General features: G+C 35.6%; 2 protein-coding genes across 3 annotated transcripts; both read left to right on the top strand.

Moving 5' to 3' along the window:
• The first annotated feature begins 1,827 nt into the window (after positions 1-1,827).
• On the top strand, positions 1,828-5,445 carry LOC117916405 (receptor-like protein kinase HERK 1). The gene has a single exon (XM_034832378.1). It carries the CDS (start codon positions 2,424-2,426, stop codon positions 4,911-4,913), a length of 2,490 nt encoding a protein of 829 aa, XP_034688269.1. The 5' UTR covers positions 1,828-2,423; the 3' UTR covers positions 4,914-5,445.
• A 7,741-nt stretch (positions 5,446-13,186) lies between these two features.
• Positions 13,187-19,472, top strand: LOC117916523 (calcium-transporting ATPase 4, endoplasmic reticulum-type-like). 2 transcript variants are annotated; one of them, XM_034832602.1, is made up of 9 exons: positions 13,187-13,466; positions 13,563-14,983; positions 15,485-15,557; positions 15,654-15,775; positions 16,210-16,491; positions 16,624-17,001; positions 17,520-17,629; positions 18,291-18,519; positions 18,638-19,472. In XM_034832602.1, the coding sequence occupies exons 2-9, from the start codon at positions 13,577-13,579 to the stop codon at positions 19,220-19,222; spliced, it is 3,186 nt and encodes a 1,061-aa protein (XP_034688493.1). In that variant the 5' UTR covers positions 13,187-13,466; positions 13,563-13,576; the 3' UTR covers positions 19,223-19,472. The 2 variants fall into 2 exon arrangements, with proteins under 2 accessions (XP_034688493.1, XP_034688491.1); XM_034832600.1 differs by having other exon boundaries at positions 13,187-14,983.
• Positions 19,473-19,785: the final 313 nt, after the last annotated feature.

Consider the following 19,785-nt stretch of genomic DNA (forward strand, 5'->3'; position numbering starts at 1 on the left):
CCATGCATCTTTGAGAATAGAGGGGTGATTTGATGGGTTTCATAATTCCAACATGAGAGTCGTTACTCTGCCTAACGTACGTGTCTACTTACCACATGTCCCAAAGTCTATCTATTGTTTTGGGAATTAAAATGATTGATAAATTTTTAAAAAATATAAAAAAATAATTTTAACATTTTAAAAAAATATACTTTTATTAAAAATATTTCAAATAAAAATATTAGCAAACACACATTCATTTTTTAAATTTTTTTTTAAAATATTAGGTAATAGTAAGCTAAGGTCATTGTCACACTTGGCCTCATTGCCCACCCTTGATCAACCTTTGATGTAGATGCTGTTGACTCGTCTCGCTGTCTCCATTCAATGATAAATGCCTCGTACAACATTACATCAATTTTTTCATTAATTAATTCATTAAATCATTTATATTAACTTGATTTAAAATGCTATGATGCTTATCTGCATCTCTAATCCCTCAATATTGAAGTTTTTCATAGAGAAGACTGAGTCAAACAATTGTTAGTCTGGGATTGCTCTAGAGATGACCTTTATTAATTAAGAATACTATGATTGATTTCATTGCCTTCCCACATTTGGCCTTCACTGATCTATGCATAGAAAGACTGATTCATATGCATCTGTGGTTGGTATTAAGGGGTTGGATATGAGTCACATCTATTAATAATGTTGGAGTTGAAAAAGTCCTCATGATCAAGAAGAAGCTTCAGATAGAAGCTCAGTTGCATTATTATATTTAGGATGAAATCTATCAATTAATGTGACAAAGGAGATCAGAGACCCTTTTTCAACCAAGAACTTGAACCCCATCAATAATTGATACTTCTGTTTAATATTGGATGTCTCAATCAAATTATTGAAACAAAACTTTCAATAAAAGTGAGTAAATTTGACTTTGTTTTTCAATTTTTGTTCATTGGCTTTGGCCCCCACGAATAATTTTTGCTGGGGAATTGGCCCTTTAGGAGTGTAAGCAAAAGGGTTAGGTTTAGATTTGGCAGGGGTTGAGTTGAGTGGGACTGGCACCAGTTCAGAAGCGGCCATGTTTTAATAGCACCAAGATACTAACTGCCCCACACGCCCTTCCCTCCCTCCCTTCTCCTAAGCTTCACCTCCTTCTTAATTTTTCTCTTCTTTTCTAGGAAAGTAGTTCACCCGTGATTTGTGGGCAAATGGTAATGGTGGAATACCAGAAAATGTTGGGTGTCAAACCTCGGCTTGAGTTGGCTTGACCCTGAGCTGAATTTTGTAGTTTTCTTCTTCCTTTTAGCTTCTTGGAGTTGAAGCCTCACAATCAAAAGGCTTTGAAGCCTTCAATCTTGGGAATTAGGCTTCAAAAAATTACGAATCCTAACCTAGGAGAATGGAATTACAACTTTTCAATTGGATTCTAAGTCCATGGCTGGCTTGGGAATTGAAATATATCACCAGATTCAGTCTACCCCATGTGCACAGGTGGAATGAGGATTTCCATTTTGAAACTTATTTGTCTGGTGAGATGGGGTGGTTTTCCACCATACCAAACATTAATTAAAAAAATATATCTGGAGACACTATCATATTTTTCGAATATTACCCATGTTTTTCTTTAAATTTTTATTACCAACAAAAAAATCTACAAATGGAAAGATATTTTAGAGCCGATCCTTATGTGTAATTATTAAATAATGTTGTCTTGTCACACAGTGGAAGGAAAGAAGGAAGTGCTGCCCCACCAATTTTATATTTGACTAAAACTGAAAGGCGACTGGAGGAGCATTTAACTTCGGCTTCAAAGGGAGCGACCCACTGTTGAGTGTTGAGTAAATTCTGTAACTCACTCCTTTAGCCATTAAAGCAAACCCTCTTCTTAAATTTGCCCTATTTTTGAGTTACTTTTTACCCTTCTATTTTCTCCCCAGCGGTGATGAGATTCATCACAAAATATATCCTCCGCCAAAGCCAAGGTCTGCCTTCTATAACTTAGCTGGTTTCCTCATTTCGAATCTTGTTTTTTTGCCTTTTGACTCTGTTTTCCACTGTTTTCTATTAGCACTACTATTATTTTATTTTTTCAATTTGTCAATTTCTTGGGCTGTTTACAAGTTCAAACCAGCTTGTACTTCGATAGATTAATGCATAAAAAGTTGGTTGTTCATCTTCTTCGGAGCCAGCCTTGGGTACTCTATCCAGAAGGGCACACATCTTTGCCTTTCTCTGGCCATTACCAATCTGGGTCTCTCTCTGTTGGAATCTGGTGATCCGAAAGGTGCCATTTTTTCTCTTCTTTGTTCAGTTCTTTCGATGGGTTTTCAATTTCAATTGTTCTCGTGATTGGTCACTAGGAGTTTCTGTATTGCTTTGTTGTATAAACCCTGGATTCAAGTTCCTTAAAGAATTTCTATTTGTTTTCCTGTTTTCTGATGATGGGTTGTGGGAAAATTGGATTATTGGTCATCTGGGTTTCATCAGTATTGTGTTTGGCATGCTGTAGTGGGTCTCAGGATGATTATCTTATCGATTGTGGATCAACCACCAATACTTCGGTGGCTGGTCGCGTTTTTCTTGCTGATACCTCGAGTTACCTTTCCACACCTGAAAAACTTTTGGCCAATACTGCCACGAAATCTGACTCATCCTCTGATGATTTGCCGCTCTACCAGACGGCAAGGATCTTTACTGGAACCTCTAAGTACACGTTTTCGGTCGGGAGCAATAGGCGATACTGGATCCGCCTTTATTTCTTCCCATTTGTTTATGATACCTATAACATGAGCACTGCTAATTTCTCTGTTTCCACCCAAAATCATGTCCTTATAAGCAACTTCGGTCCGAAGGCTGGTTCTGCTATGAAGGAATTCTCTGAAAATGTGACTTCAGATACCCTTGTTATCACCTTCGCTCCTTCCAGCGATTCATTTGCTTTCTTGAATGCCTTAGAAGTTGTTTCTGTACCAAATGAGCTGATTAGTGATGATGCCATCACCATCACGCCGTCGGGGAAGTTCAAGGGTCTTGTGACACAGGCCCTGGAGACGGTTGCAAGGGTGAATATGGGAGGACCAACGGTCACCTCTGAGAACGATACCCTTTGGCGAACTTGGCTTCCTGATCAGAATTTCTTGGTAGAGAATAATCTTGCAACCAATGTATCAAAAATTGGAGCTGTCACATATGCGAAAGGGGGGCCTACAAAGCTTATTGCTCCGGCTTCTGTCTATGGTACTGCCACTAAGATGAACTCAGATGCTAATCCTCAGTACAATTTCAACGTGACATGGGAGTTCGATGTGGATCCAGGGTTTCAGTACCTTGTTCGGTATCACTTTTGTGATATTGTGAGTATATCTCTCAACCAGCTATACTTCAATGTTTATCTGGACTCCTACCTTGTCTATGAGGATATGGATCTCAGTACTTTGGCATTTAACATTTTAGGTGCTCCATATTATTTAGACGTTGTCACAGGAACAAGGGTTGGCAACAAGCTTCGTGTAAGTATTGGACCGTCTTCCATACATACTGATTATCCTGATGCCATTCTAAATGGGTTGGAGATCATGAAAATGAACAGTTCTATGGGCAGCCTTAGTGGGTCTGTGATTGTCTCAAACCCAAGCTCAAAAAAGAATGTTGCAGTGGTAATTGGTGCAAGCGTCGGGGTGTTTGCTGCATTGATATTGGCTGGTGTTTTCTTTCTGGTGTACAGAAGAAGAAGAAAACTGGCACGTCAAGGCCTTTCAAAGACATGGATGGCTTTCTCCACTAATGGAGGGAATTCTCACACGATGGGAAGTAAATACTCTAATGGAACAACTGCAAGTGCTGGTTCTAACTTTGGGTATCGAATTCCCTTTCTGGCAGTTCAAGAGGCTACAAACAACTTTGATGAGAGTTGGGTTATTGGAATTGGTGGTTTTGGAAAAGTTTACAAGGGAACTTTAAATGATGGTACAAAAGTAGCTGTTAAAAGAGGAAATCCCAGGTCCCAGCAGGGTCTTGCAGAGTTTCAAACCGAAATTGAGATGCTATCTCAGTTCCGCCACCGCCATTTAGTTTCATTAATTGGGTATTGTGATGAAAAAAATGAGATGATTTTGATATATGAATATATGGAGAATGGAACCGTCAAGAGCCATCTCTATGGCTCGGGTCTTCCCAGCTTGGATTGGAAGGAGAGGCTTGAGATATGCATCGGGGCTGCCAGAGGGCTTCACTACCTTCACACTGGCTATGCAAAAGCAGTTATTCATCGTGATGTAAAGTCTGCAAATATCTTGCTTGATGAGAATCTTATGGCTAAAGTCGCTGATTTTGGGCTTTCAAAAACTGGACCTGAGATTGATCAGACCCATGTTAGTACGGCTGTGAAAGGGAGTTTTGGGTACCTTGATCCTGAATATTTCAGGAGGCAACAGTTGACAGAGAAATCTGATGTGTATTCATTTGGGGTGGTTTTGTTTGAAGTACTTTGTGCAAGACCTGTTATTGATCCAACCCTTCCAAGGGAAATGGTGAACTTAGCTGAGTGGGCAATGAAGTGGCAGAAGAGAGGCCAGTTGGAACAGATCATAGACCCTAACCTTGTGGGAAAAATCAGACCAGATTCCCTCAGAAAGTTTGGAGAAACGGCTGAGAAATGCTTGTCTGACTTTGGTGTTGACAGGCCTTCCATGGGTGACATCTTGTGGAATCTGGAGTATGCGCTTCAACTTCAAGAAGCAGTTCTTGTAGGTGATCCTGAAGAAAACAGTACTAATCTGATTGGAGAGCTTGCTCCACAAGTCAACAATTTCAATCATGCTGACTCTAGTGTTTCTGCTGCTCAGTTTGAAGTGTCAAGCGTGGACGATCTTTCTGGTATCTCAATGAGCAGGGTATTCTCACAGCTCGTGAAGTCTGAGGGTAGATGAATAATATAAGAAGGCACATCTTATGGGCTCAGCTTCTGTGTTTTCTCACTCACTTCATCTGGTTAAATGGGGGCATTTCCTTTGTTTTGTTGAAGAAAAAAGAAAAGAAAAATGTTAGAACACTTGGATTGCTAAGATCCTGTTAATGTTTTTTCCCCTTCAAAATGATAGAAGCACCTTACTGCCCCATGATGTGGCTTTCTTTGATCGGGTTATTGAACAAACGAAAGAGAATCTGCATCCATGGTTTATAGCAATTCACCCTTCAGAGAGGCCTCAGTCTTTCTTAGAGTTTTTTCTGTAATCAAACCGCATGAAACATTGATTTTTTCCTTTTGTACAGGAGGGGTGATAGTTCATTTGAGTTGTTTCACATCATTGATAAGGGTGGTGCATCTCATTTAGTATGTTGTTGTGTCTTGATATTACAATTTTCTATGAAGTTACTTGGTTTTCGATGCATTGTCTACTTCTGCCTATGGATTTGTGTAACCTTATATCTTTTTGAGCTCTTGATCAAGTCTTGATGTCATTCTGCCTTTTATTACATTTATAACTTCTTTCAAGTGATACTGCTTCCATATTGCTGACATAGGGTTCCATGAATCTCCCTAACTGTTCTGTCTGCTAATATGATTTGCTTTTGTCATGGGATGGATTGCTATCTCTTGGACAGACATTTATTAGACGATCTAAGTCCCAAATAGCTGGCCCCTCCTTGACTGTTGCTTTAAGCTTGAGTCTCTTAGCCTCTGTCTTCAGGAACCTGGTTCCCATGCCATAGGTTGAGTGGTTTAGGAGGGGTTCAAAATTGTTCTGAACACTGCTTGGGTCCAGGATTATTTATGTTCTTCAAGTGTGTTGATTTGTTTTATGGATACATGTATAGTTTTCATTTAGAGCAACTACTCTTCTACACTATGCATTCTCTGCTGGGTATGAGTCAGTTTTGAGAGCTTATAGAAGTTTTCAATCAGTTCTTTTGCACTACTCTGTAAACTTGTTAGTGGTACCTTTTCTTGACTGTCTCTCTGTTGACATAGTTAAAATGACATGATAGTCTCTCATGCCAACTCCTCTAGTTTTCAAGGCTTTCAATCCTGAACTTGCTTTTTTGCACGAAGATGGAAAGCAAAGCAAGTTTCCAGGAAAATTACATCTGCAGGCATGCAGGTGGAACAACAAGACAAGAAGTGGACTAGGACCTTCAAAATAGCAGTGGAAGAAGTTAAATTTTGAGTCTGGATTCTGCTGATGCAACAGGTGGGTCCATCTGCAACAAGCTGATGTTTTGGGCTGAAGGGAGCTTGAGCCTTATTTAGGAAAAGATAAATAAGAATACAATGGAGCACGCTACTGTCAATATTTATGTGCTGAGCGATTACTGGGTGATCTCTCTCTGAACACCCGGTCAATGCTTCAGCTGCAGATGGCATCGGCAGGTCTCTTTCATCCATCGACTTCTTTCACCCTTCTGGTATTCTCTCCCACCATTCTCCTTTACATCAAACTTACTTAATAGACAGGGTTGTTAAGAGTAGTAGTGAGAAAAGATAGCAACCAGCCGACATGAAATTGTTCCAATTTGTACTCTATTTCATATTCTGCTTGGCTGACTTAGAATAAGATGATGTAGAACGAGTTCAGGTCCATGGAGCAGTTGTGCTCTATCTCTTACCTGCCACATGCAATGACTTCATTTTCTTGGTTCTCATACTATATGCTTTCACATCTGGACCAACTCCAGGTGTCCTTTGAAAACTTGAAATGCCATTTCCAATGCCATGGCCATTGACACTTTTGCAATGGGTTCATCTGCCTTCACCATCATTTTTTCCACTGATTAATCCACAAACAATTTATCTAAACTGAAGGGCGCCAGTGAAGCCAAACCCAGATCAGCAATCATTCAAGCATGGACCATGGCCAACCCTTAATTTGTCAAGCCACTGAGTGCCCTGAGCTGGATGACCACCCTTCAAGCCATGCCTAATAAGTGATAAGGAAATGATAGAGTTGGACACAAAAAAAAGAGTTCTACCCCTACCCATTAAGGAAAAAAACCAAATAAATCAGAACACATGTAGCCTACCTACTATTCCTTCCCTATTAATCAATTTTAGATAAGTTGGAAGCCTGATCTAATACAAGATAATTAAATGATAATCGTTTTCATTTATGTCATTGTTAATCCCATAGACAAAGGAACTCACATCAAGTCCTAACTCCTAACCCAATTTACAATAAAAAATCCAAACTGAAGGCCATGAGTTATGAGGAAGAGGATTTAACAAACACTAAAGCCTGCAAAGAAAATTAATACCACCGACCAGAAAGAAGAATGAGAAAGCATAATAAGTGGCCTGGTTTACTACTAATTGACAGAATGATTAACTGGGGATTGGGTTCCTCAAGTGGAAGTTATGTGAGGACAGAGTAGAACCCCACCATATACCAAAAACCATGTGGGAAAGGGTTAATCCATGGTCGATGAACCCAACAAAACTTGCTTTGTAAGTTCCATTTTGATGCAGAATCATGCTACCCATTATGTCTTTTCTACCTTTTCTTTTCCCACACTTCTCCTGTTCATGATTCCCCCATGCCCCTCTCTCTCCTTCTTTCTCGGATTCTCTCGTACCCATGTTTGTATAAACTCGTTACAAACGTAACTGAAAATAGTAAAAAAATAATTAAAATATATTATTTAAAAATATTTTATTCTCTATTCTTATGAAAAAAATATAATTTTTTTAATTATCAAATATATTTTTTTGATTTTTTATTATAAAACATAAAAAATTATTCTCAAAAACAGGTATCAAACTGATGCTTAATATTTCAAAAAGCGTTCTAATGGTCAAACATAAAAAATAAAAATAAAAAGTTTGTTTTGCATAAAGTTTTTTGCTTTTGGCAATATTTGAATGTTAAGAAACTCTTATGGAAATTTTGTTTTTGCAAGCTATCTTTTGATGACACAATACGTCCATGAGTCACTAGACTTATCCGTTAATATTTACTTACTTTTTTCAATAAATTTTATTAACCGAAAGAAGAAGGAAAAAGAGGATGCTTTTGCTAGCTTTATGTCATCGTCAGCTCTATTTTTGACTTTTTCTTTTTTTCCAAATTAAATCTAATATTTCAAATAAATTATGGATTTTGGTCACACCCATGTTCTTCAAAGTTTTGGAAATTCGTATTCATTGGCTTAAGATCCCAACCGTGGAATACTATTATTGGGCTAATTCAACTCTAAAAGTCAACACATCCGTTGGCTAGCCTGCCTCATCACTGTCACGATGAAACCCAAAAAATTAAAATCATAATTAGTGTTAAGTCCAAACAAGCCTTTAGCATTGCTTTGATGGGGAATTCAAATCAAAATTTCTGAGTTGCCAAACAGAAAACAAAATGTCATCGAAAATAAAACTAAAAACTCATTTTCCAGTGTTTCTGAGGAAGAAATAACACTAAAATTTCCGTAGATTCATTGGCTTGTGCGATCAAAGTAAGAACAGAGAAATAAAATTACATAAATTTTCTGATTCCAGAAGAAAAAGAAGGGGGAAAAATATGGTCTCCAAAGAGTACGTTTTCTCCGCTTTTTCCATTTGACCCACAACTTTCCCACTCCCCAAACGGAAAAGAAGAAAGCGCCATCGAAAAGAAAAACCTTTATGATAAATAAAACCGAGAAAAATTCATCAGACGCCCCCTACAATCGGTCCACCACATCAACTTTGGTCGTGCAAGAAAGCAAGCGGCGGAAGATGGACAAAAAAGCGGAGTAAGTTAACTCCTTCGCCCTCCTCAGCACCGTGCACCGCCTCCGGACACCACGACACTTTCTCTTTTTTCTGTGGAGTGCTACTCTCTCTCTCACTCTTCCAAAACACTTCTTGGTCTTCTGGGGAACAGTCTCTTTTCTCGAGAAAGTGTAGCTTCTCAGATACAATTGCCGGCAAGAAATGCTATCCACCACCCTTGGATGAGGCTTGGACCCCACTGATCTCAGGAACGCCGCGTCAGACTCCGGCCACTTGTATACGTTGAGATAGGTGGCTCGAACTGGGTTTCGAGCATCGGTGCCGCACCTGGATATGCAGGTGGAGGACATAGTTTCCGGCGAGTGGGTCAGACTCCGGGATGGGTTCTGCTCTGTTGGCAGAAAGTTGAAACAGAGCTTATTCTGAAAGAAAAGTGTGCATACTAGTATATTGCGTATGTGAGGGAAGGAAACGGCGTCGTTTTATATGATTTGGATTTTGGTTGTGCTGTAGGTCTATAGCGTGTCTGAACGGGACTGTGCGATGATTTGGCTTGATATAGATGTGAACCCCACGTTTCAATCAGGGCAAGTGAGATGCACGCACCAATCAGGATCAAGTCTTTGTAGAAACGTCAACTGATCTTGATCCATGGGTTGATGCCGTGATGAAATCTTCGAGAGGGCGGTGGACGACACTCCCCTCGTCCGAATCCATAATTTTTGGCTTTGATATCAATTCTTTATTCGATTTTGATACCTGAAAATCAATTAATATTTTATAAAAATAAATCCATTCTTATTGCTTCAATAAATCATCATCGAATGAATTCATTATGGATATCATTATGACCCAATATCTTCTCCATTGAAAGCCTCGACATTCTTCTTCCAGACAAGTCAAGTTTAGGGAAAATGAAAGTAAGGCCCAATTCATGGATGCCAATTGCTAGAAACCCACCAAATTGGCATTAGGATTGCAACCTTAAGCTTTAAGTCATGCTTTTTATTTCATAAAAACGACAAAACATTAGCCACTAAGACTCAACCTTCTCCTCCTCCTTCTGGCTCATGCCCTTAAATTTGGAGAATTGTTCAAAGGCTTCAAGCCCATGTGAGCTAAGATTAGGTCTGGGTGGAGGGCCCAAGATTAAATTAGAGGGCCCATGTGAACGAAGGACCCCCATGAAAAAGTGGAGGACATGCCCACGTCCGTTACAAATACACATCTCATTTCATTTCTCATTCATTTGAATCATTTCCACATTTGAATAAGTATACGGGAATGGGAAATGGGAAAGACATCTCATTCATTCCTTTTCTCATCAATTCTTATGTTTGATTAAAATATTTTCATTCCTCGGTGCAACTTATTCTTAAAAACACTTTTCAAAAATTAAAAATCAAAAACTTTTCTAGATAAATTATTTTTAAAATATTTTTTATTTAGATTTTGTCAAACAAAAATTATAAATTCCATTTATATAATAAAAATAATAATAATTCAAGTCTCATTAAAATAAAAATAATTATTTGATTATAAATAAATAGTTTTTAATAAAATATGAATATTAATATTATAATAAAATCATAAATTATATTTTTATCCATATTATCAAATATGGATATTAACATCTTATTAAAGCATAATTGATTTATTTTAAAAAAAATAAATAATGACAATTTAAATTTAATAATTGTTAATATTATTCTATTTTAAATGAATTTAAAAACAAATCAAGTTTAATTTTTAAGTTATAAATAAGTCAATTTTTCATTACATGCACATCTTTACTACTTAATTAAGGATGTAATATTCTATTTTTTTATTTAATCTATAAAAAATTTATTTAATAAGATTCATTAAAGATATTAAAACATTAATTATGTCTATTAATTTTTGTAGTTATTATATATACATATATATTTTTTTGTTTCAAATTATTTATAAAAAATATTAAACTTCTTATTTTGTTTTTAAAAATTGTTTCCCAAGAATAGTATAAAATTTTAAAACAAATTTTTTTTTTTTTGAAAATTAAGCACTGGGTGGAAGGTTTTTTTAAAAAATGAAAATAAATATTTTAATATTGAAATAAAAACAAATAATCATTCCAACCTTACATTTCTAAATACATCAAAAAATATGAATTGGAATTATCAAATCAATTCAAATTCAAAGAGTAATAGGAATGAAAAGAAAATATTCATTCTCATTCCCATATACCATGATAATGGAAATGAATTTTATCTGTAAGTAAGATTTCAATTCATTATAAGTTGGAAGAGAAGGTATTTTGATTATGTAGGTTATTTTTTTTTTAAAAAAAAAAATTGAATAAATTATTTTTTATAATATTTTTTTATTTTGATATTATATAAAATATATTATAAATTAAATTTACATAATATATAATAAATTTAACTAAAGTCTTATTAAAATTAAACTAAATTTGTATTACAGATAAATGTAAAAATAATTATTTTTTAATAAAACATAATATAGTAATATTAGGATATAATCATGAATTATATATTTTTATAAATACTACAAAAATATATAGATATTAACATCTTATAAATTTATTTATTTATTTATTGTAAATAATAATAATTTAAAATTAATAATGATCAATAATAATTTTAAAATTTATTAAACTTATTATTTTATTTTTAAAATTTATTCCTCAAGAACAACAGTTAAATAGTGGTATTAATTTTTAAATCAAAGGCTCAAATATGTTTTTTATTATTTAACAAAAAAAAACTCTCAAATATTTTTTTTGATGAAAATAAAAATTTATTTTAAACTATGCATAAATAGAAATAAAATATATTATTTTAAATAGTATGTACATATATTATTTTTAATTTATTTATTTATTTCATTATCATCCCCATTGTCACTTACAATTGAAATGGAAATAAATGATTATCCAACTCTACATTTTCTATATGCATCTAAATACAAAAATTAGAATAAATTCATTCCTATAAGAGAAGAAATAGGAATAGAAAAAAAATATTGCTTCTAATATACGAAACCATGTATCAAACACTAGAATCATACCGAAAAAGCTACCACCCAAGGAAAGGTTCTAATTACCATTTTAAAAATATTATTATCATAAATATTTGAGTTTAAAATAGATTATGTGTTTGTTTATTTATATTTTCATTTTTTGTTTTCAAAATAAAAAAATACCTTTAAAAATAATTTTCAAAATTTTTAAAATTTGAAATAATAATTTTTTAAAATAAATATTAAAATTATTACACTTTCCATGCAAATCTTAAGAGTTCTTACTATATAAAAATTATTATTATTTATTTTAAAAATAGAAAATATTAATGTTTAAACTTATAGTTACAAATTATATAATTTTTTTTAAATAAATGCATTTATGTTATGTAAATATAAAGATCAAATAATGAATCAAATTATGACCAAGAGGAGGGGAAAAGTGAAAGTGGGATGGGATGGGAATGGGTTGGTTTGGTGGTGACAGTGATGGGACGGTGGGATTCACATTCATTTATGTTGGAATGAGATGATTCAATAATTGCAATACCGACATTTTTCGTTTTGGGACGCCCATTCTTCAATAATTATACAAACATAATTAAAAATAAAACATTAAACACAAAAATTATTTTAAAAAATATTAAAAATAATTTTAAAACATTTTAAAGTATATTTAACAGTGTAATTTAAAAACATTTTTATATTTTTAAAAATAAAAAACTATTTTTAAAATTTTCTAATATTGTTTTATTGTTATTTTTTTAAAACAATTTTTTAAAACATAATGAAATAAAAAATAATTTTAAAGAATAAGTAAAAATTGTTTTTACTATTTTTTTAAATTAATTCTTTTTCTATATTTTCTAAAACTTGCTTTTAAAATTATTCTTAAATGAAATATATATATATAATCAAACATATTTTTAGATTTTTAAATAAATTTTTTATTTTATAAAATATTAAATAATATTTAAAAAATAATTTTAAAAACTATTTTCGAAAATATGAAATACGTTTTTAATATTTTGAATCATGGAATATGAATATTTAAAATTAAATAAATAATTTAAAAACTATTTTTTTTATTTGATATATAGTAAAAATAAAATGCATATGCAGCTAGTGATTTTGCGTCATGAAGTAATGAAAAGACTCGACTGGTTTTCTACGTAAATAATGAGATGATACAAATAAAAATTGGAACCTAACCCATCTGACCTTGCGTGTTAGCAAGGGAATAAGCGAGGAGTTTCGTACTACGTTAAAATCAATAAGGTAATTTGATGTGAAAGGCTGCGAAGAGACTCACCACTCGATGAACGCCACGTAGGCCATGGCTGCCTTAGCAACTGCGCGACCACCATGAGCCACCGTACAAGGTCAAGATCTGGATTGATTTTATTACGTGGCGTGGAATCATTGGCTGAAGATTCGTGGACTACGGTACGTTGGAAGTAGCTTCTAGAGAGAGGTTCTCTTGGGATTCTCTCTCTAGATTTGGAAACTTTCATCAGTCAGCAATCCGCCTACGCCATAGCTTTTCTTCCCCCGCTCCGAAGCTTTCCAAATCTGGTGCTCCAAACCCTAACCCTAACTTCATTAACAAGTTTCCTATTTTTACAGTATAGTGTTCAGTTTTCATTTTCTGCGTCTTCTTGGCACTTTCGTGGATTGATGTTTGACAAATTCCCTGGGGAATTTGTTTTTAGGGTTTCAGTTTGTGGTTTTCGTGGATTTGTATAATCAGACTCTTCTGGTATGCTATTACTTTATTGAGATCCATTGATTTCAGTTCCAGAGATTTTTTTCCCCCCAATTTTAATCTTCAATTGATTAGAGAATATTTTTTTAGGAGTTTCGGCTTCAATGGGGAAAGGGGGGCAAGGCTATGGGAAAAGAAACCCTAATGATGCCAACACAGTTGAAATCTTCGCTGCATGGGCGAAGAATGTTAAAGAATGCGAAGAGAAGCTCCAGGTGAATCACGAATTCGGATTGTCAACGGCTGAGGTTGAAAAGCGGCGCGAGATCTATGGTTACAACGAGTTGGAGAAGCATGAGGGTCCTTCAATTTTGAGACTGGTTTTGGATCAGTTCAATGACACTCTAGTTAGGATTCTGTTGGTTGCTGCAGTTATTTCATTTGTTTTGGCTTGGTACGATGGCGAAGAGGGTGGGGAAATGGAAATCACTGCATTTGTAGAACCATTGGTGATTTTTTTGATCTTGATTGTGAATGCTATAGTTGGGGTTTGGCAGGAGAGTAATGCGGAGAAGGCATTAGAGGCTCTTAAGGAAATTCAATCAGAGCATGCAACAGTGATTCGGGATGGTAAAAAGGTTCCAAATTTGCCGGCAAAAGAACTTGTTCCAGGAGATATTGTTGAATTAAGGGTTGGTGATAAGGTACCTGCAGATATGCGGGTTTTGAGTTTGATAAGCTCGACTCTTCGGGTTGAGCAAGGATCCTTAACAGGAGAGAGTGAAGCCGTTAATAAGACAACTAAGGTTGTGCCAGAGGATTCAGATATTCAGGGTAAGAAGTGTATGGTTTTTGCAGGGACAACTGTGGTGAATGGAAATGGTATATGTTTGGTTACAGAGACGGGAATGAATACGGAGATAGGGAAGGTGCATTTGCAAATTCATGAAGCCTCACAGAGTGAAGAAGATACACCTTTGAAGAAGAAGTTGAATGAGTTTGGAGAGCTTCTTACTGCCATAATTGGAGTAATTTGTGCATTGGTTTGGCTTATTAATGTAAAATACTTCCTTACTTGGGAGTATGTTGATGGGTGGCCTAGGAATTTTAAATTCTCATTTGAGAAGTGCACTTATTACTTTGAAATTGCTGTGGCGTTAGCAGTGGCTGCAATTCCAGAAGGTTTGCCAGCAGTCATCACAACTTGTTTGGCGCTTGGAACAAGAAAGATGGCACAGAAGAATGCACTTGTTCGGAAGTTACCTAGTGTTGAAACTCTTGGTTGTACAACTGTAATTTGTTCTGATAAAACAGGCACTTTGACTACCAACCAAATGGCAGTTGCAAAGCTTGTGGCTATGGGCCCTAGGGTGTATACTGTTCGAAATTTCAATGTGGAAGGGACCTCATATAGTCCTTTTGATGGAAGAATACTGGACTGGCCTGCAGGTCGGATGGATGCTAATCTTCAAATGATTGCGAAGATTGCAGCAGTGTGCAATGATGCTGATGTTGAAGACTCTGGGCAACATTATGTTGCCAATGGAATGCCCACTGAGGCAGCCTTGAAGGTGAGACAACCACAATTTTGGAATATTTCATTTATTGTTTCTTTCATGCTGGTTTCAAATCAAATCCATCTATTTTATGTTATTTAAAAAGGAAAAAAAAAATCAAAACCATCTATTTAATTAGACAGTCAATCTGTTTAAGCCTATGAAAAAATAAAAAAAATAAAAAATAAAATAACACAGCGCATATGAGACAACTTAATATTGAAACTTATCCTCATGTTATTCAACCTCTGAGCGTTTGGTAACAACATATTTGAAGGTTGAGTTCCATTTCTTTGCACCTTAGGAGCACCTAAATCAGGGCTTCTCGGGTGGTAGCACTAATTTCTGTTCTTCTTGAGGTTCTTTTATTTGCTTTGTCATATTCATGATATAATGGTCCATAAATTTCTTCTGGAGGGCAATATATCAGTAAGGCACTGAAACATTAGCTGAAGTTACTACACATATGCTATCCAGAAAACCTGTTTATTTATTTTTTGTGGTGTCTCTTTCTAGGTTCTGGTTGAGAAAATGGGACTTCCTGAAGGATTTGATAATGGTTCATCTTTGGGTAATAGCGCTGTACTCCGTAAGTTGCTATGTTATTTCTGTTTGTTTTTGTTTTTCTTAAGCATGTCTCTTGGGTGTTAATGCATTTTTTTGTAATATCATTATGCATTTTAAGGTTGTTCTCAACTATGGAATAAAATTGAACATCGAATTGCAACCCTTGAATTCGATCGTGATCGCAAATCCATGGGAGTTATTGTGAATTCCAGCTCAGGCAAAAAGGCATTGCTAGTGAAGGTACTTTCCCCTCTGTTTGTCTCTTAGATTCAGCCGTGTGTACATTCCTTCTGTTTACATTTTTTATCATAAATTCATAATATATATTAGACATTTTTGGTCTTTAGGTAAAGTGGATCATGCGTAATTGGTATTAAGAAAACCACCCATACCTTTTGCTCCAATTACAATAACATTGATACCATCATGTGGGAATTAGTTTAAAAAATTAAATTTTGGTGAACGGATGCTTGTGCACTCATCTTTGTTCACAATTTCACACAAGCATATCTATTACTATAATTGAAATTTCCAGTTAACATCAGATTCTTTTTTTCCCCTGCTCACTACTTTTTCCATGTTCCATCTCATTCTCCAGCGATTACTTTTGAGTGCACATTCTTGCTCATTTTGTAAAATCATTCATTTTAATATGAATTGCTACAACTTGACAGGGTGCAGTCGAAAATGTGTTGGAAAGAAGCTCATATATTCAGTTGCTTGATGGTTCTATTGTAGAACTTGATAGAAAATCAAGGGATCTTATTTTACAAAGCCTTTATCAAATGTCAACAAGTGCATTACGCTGTTTGGGATTTGCATACAAGGAAGATCTTTTGGAGTTTGCAACATATAATGGAGATGAAGACCATCCAGCTCATCAGCTTCTACTTAAACCATCAAATTACTCTGTTATTGAAAGTAAACTCATTTTTGTTGGTTTGGTTGGGCTGAGGGTGAGTTAGCTTTATGTTAAGTTGCTGTTTTTTTGTTCAATAATTTATTTCTATCAATTGCTTTTGATTTTTTTTTTCTAATAATCATTCAAAATTCTAATGATTGCATTATTTAATACCAAATTATCAAAGGATCCACCACGGAAAGAGGTTCGTCAAGCAATTGAAGACTGTAGAGCAGCTGGAATTCGTGTTATGGTTATTACAGGTGACAACAAGAATACAGCAGAAGCTATTTGTCGTGAAATTGGAGTTTTTGGATCTAAGGAAGATATTAGTTTAAAAAGCATAACGGGGAAAGAGTTTATGGAGCATTATAATCAGAAAACTCATTTGAGGCAAAGTGGGGGCCTCCTGTTCTCTAGGGCTGAACCAAGGCATAAGCAGGAAATAGTGAAGTTGCTCAAAGAGGATAATGAGGTGGTTGCAATGACTGGTGATGGAGTGAATGATGCACCAGCCTTGAAATTGGCTGATATTGGGATTGCAATGGGCATTACTGGGACAGAGGTATTTCTTCTTAGAAAGTTTCGTATGCATTTTATTTGGGATCATGTATATTTGTTTTTTGTTTTTTTGTTTTTTTCATGAGTTGTTTTGCTGTGAAAATTTCCTGGGTGTGCTAGTATGAGAACAAGCATGTATGTGGCTTTTAAATGCATTTGATGAAATTAGTATACCAGCTTAACTTTACATGTATCTGTGCACTTCAGAGTCTGCTATGGTCACCATTCCAGTCTGTGCCCATATTTTCTACTTACATAGTTTGTTTGGTCTTCTCTGCTGCCTCCACCTAGTTTTATTTTAATTTTGTTTTATTTTCTGGCTTTCTGTTTCATTTTACAACCATCAGCTTATATTGCTCATGTTTACTGGCCAGTCATACCCTTTACTGCACTTGACAGAATGATCTTAGTCAATTTCTCTTAATCTAGTCCCCAATTTTGGTATGATGAAGTTATTCAAAACTACATTCTTTTCTTAGTCCATTGTTTATCGTTTTCTAACCCCTATGTGCACTGATTCAGGTTGCAAAGGAAGCCTCTGACATGGTCTTGGCAGATGATAATTTTAACACAATAGTTGCTGCTGTTGGCGAAGGCAGATCCATTTACAACAATATGAAGGCTTTTATCAGGTTTGATTCTTTTGTGCATAAGAAAATTCAGCTACCTGGTAGGCTTACAAAATTGACAGATAATACAATTACTTTTGTTCCACTTTTAAAATGTGTTAACATAAATAAGCATTCTTCTGAAAGGTTCTAAGATGTATTGTTTTTTTTCCTCCCTGTATATTATAGATCTTTGATGACTACGATTGCACTATATCAAACTAGTATTAAGTTACAGTTGGTTCTTATTCATGTAGTTGTGTATCTTTGGCCATTTATTTATGAATTATCAAACAGGCCCTTTCTTCTAAAATATGTTATTTCTATGGTATTAGGCTGCACAGAACTCCCTTTTAAGTGCCTTGCCTTTCACACTTGCATGCATGCATTTGAGAGAGTTAGAAATGAAGGGATACCAGAAGCCACTCAGTGTTCCTTCTTCTAAATGTCAAACCAGTACATCTTGATGATGAATTGAGTGATTTCATTTCTGCATGATGTAAATACTTGGCTAGGCACTCAGGAACCTGTACCTTTCACCACGCTGATATTTTACTGATGATTGGATCCAACTCTACTAGTGTTCTAAATTTGGTCCATTCCTACACTGTTAGTTCTCTGCATGTTTGAAGTGTTTCCTCAGTAGTATGTGTGGGTTATATTTTTTGCTTTTCCTCTATGTCAGGTACATGATTTCATCAAATATTGGCGAGGTTGCCTCTATATTTCTGACAGCTGCTTTAGGTATTCCAGAAGGCCTGATTCCTGTTCAGCTTCTGTGGGTGAATCTTGTCACTGATGGTCCCCCAGCAACAGCTTTGGGATTTAATCCACCTGACAAAGATATAATGAAGAAACCCCCTAGAAGAAGTGATGATTCATTGATCACTCCCTGGATTTTATTCCGCTATCTGGTAATCAGTTTTCCTTGTATAATCAAAGCTAACTCTTTGCATAGATTTAGTTATTTTTCCTGAAAAAAGACCCGCTTGGATATATATGACTTCAATCTTAACTCCTAATATGATACAGGTGATTGGGCTCTATGTTGGAATAGCAACTGTGGGAATATTCATCATATGGTACACACATGGGACATTCCTGGGGATTGATTTGAGTGGAGATGGCCACAGTCTTGTTACCTATTCCCAACTTGCTAACTGGGGTCAATGCCCTTCCTGGGAGGGTTTCTCGGCATCACCCTTCACAGCAGGGGCGCAAGTGTTCAGTTTTGATTCAAATCCATGTGACTACTTCCAGACTGGAAAAATCAAAGCCATGACTCTTTCCCTCTCTGTCCTGGTTGCCATAGAGATGTTCAATTCCCTTAATGCCCTATCCGAGGATGGGAGCCTTTTGACAATGCCCCCATGGGTCAATCCCTGGCTCCTCGTTGCCATGTCCATCTCTTTTGCCCTGCACTTCTTGATCGTGTATGTGCCATTCCTCGCACAAATTTTTGGCATTGTTGCCCTCAGCCTCAATGAATGGCTCTTGGTGTTGGTTGTGGCATTCCCGGTAATTCTGATTGATGAACTACTCAAATTTGTTGGAAGGTGTACCAGTGGGTTGCGGTCATCGGATGCTAGAAGATATTCAAAGCACAAGGCAGAATAAAAGGCCAATAGTGTGGATTTGTGGTCAGAAAAGACTGCTATTTTACAGAGCCTTAATGGAGTTCTGGAATTTTCTAGGTTCCAACTTTTAACCCTCATCCTTTTTAGAATGATTGAGAGTTTGTTTGGATCTTGGAATGATTTGATTAGACTGCTAAACCAAACTAGTTTTGTAATGGAATTTTTAAATGAGCAAAATAACCAGTTGGGTCTGCTCTTTAATCTTTAAAATTCTTGGTTCATATGGTTTAGTTTTCTATGTGACGCCTGTTGACCTTTATATTTCGGAAATCCGGGTTCTAATTAATTCAAATGCCCGCACATAACAAGTTACTCGTGAGTTTGCAGCCTCTGTGGGGGTTGGTTTCATCATGCCCACATTTCGATAACCTGAACCCTGTACAGCCCGCAATGTTTCCTTGGCACAAGAATTTCACACTAAATCCATTCTCCACAATGTCTGCGCATATGCCAATCGATTATTATCAGAGCAAGCGAGTGGAACATTCATGCGGCACTTGCAATTTCAAAAGTGCAAGCATACAAGACAATTAATTGCATACG

Source organism: Vitis riparia, chromosome 6, assembly GCF_004353265.1.
Source record: "Vitis riparia cultivar Riparia Gloire de Montpellier isolate 1030 chromosome 6, EGFV_Vit.rip_1.0, whole genome shotgun sequence".
NCBI classification, from domain to species: domain Eukaryota; kingdom Viridiplantae; phylum Streptophyta; class Magnoliopsida; order Vitales; family Vitaceae; genus Vitis; species Vitis riparia.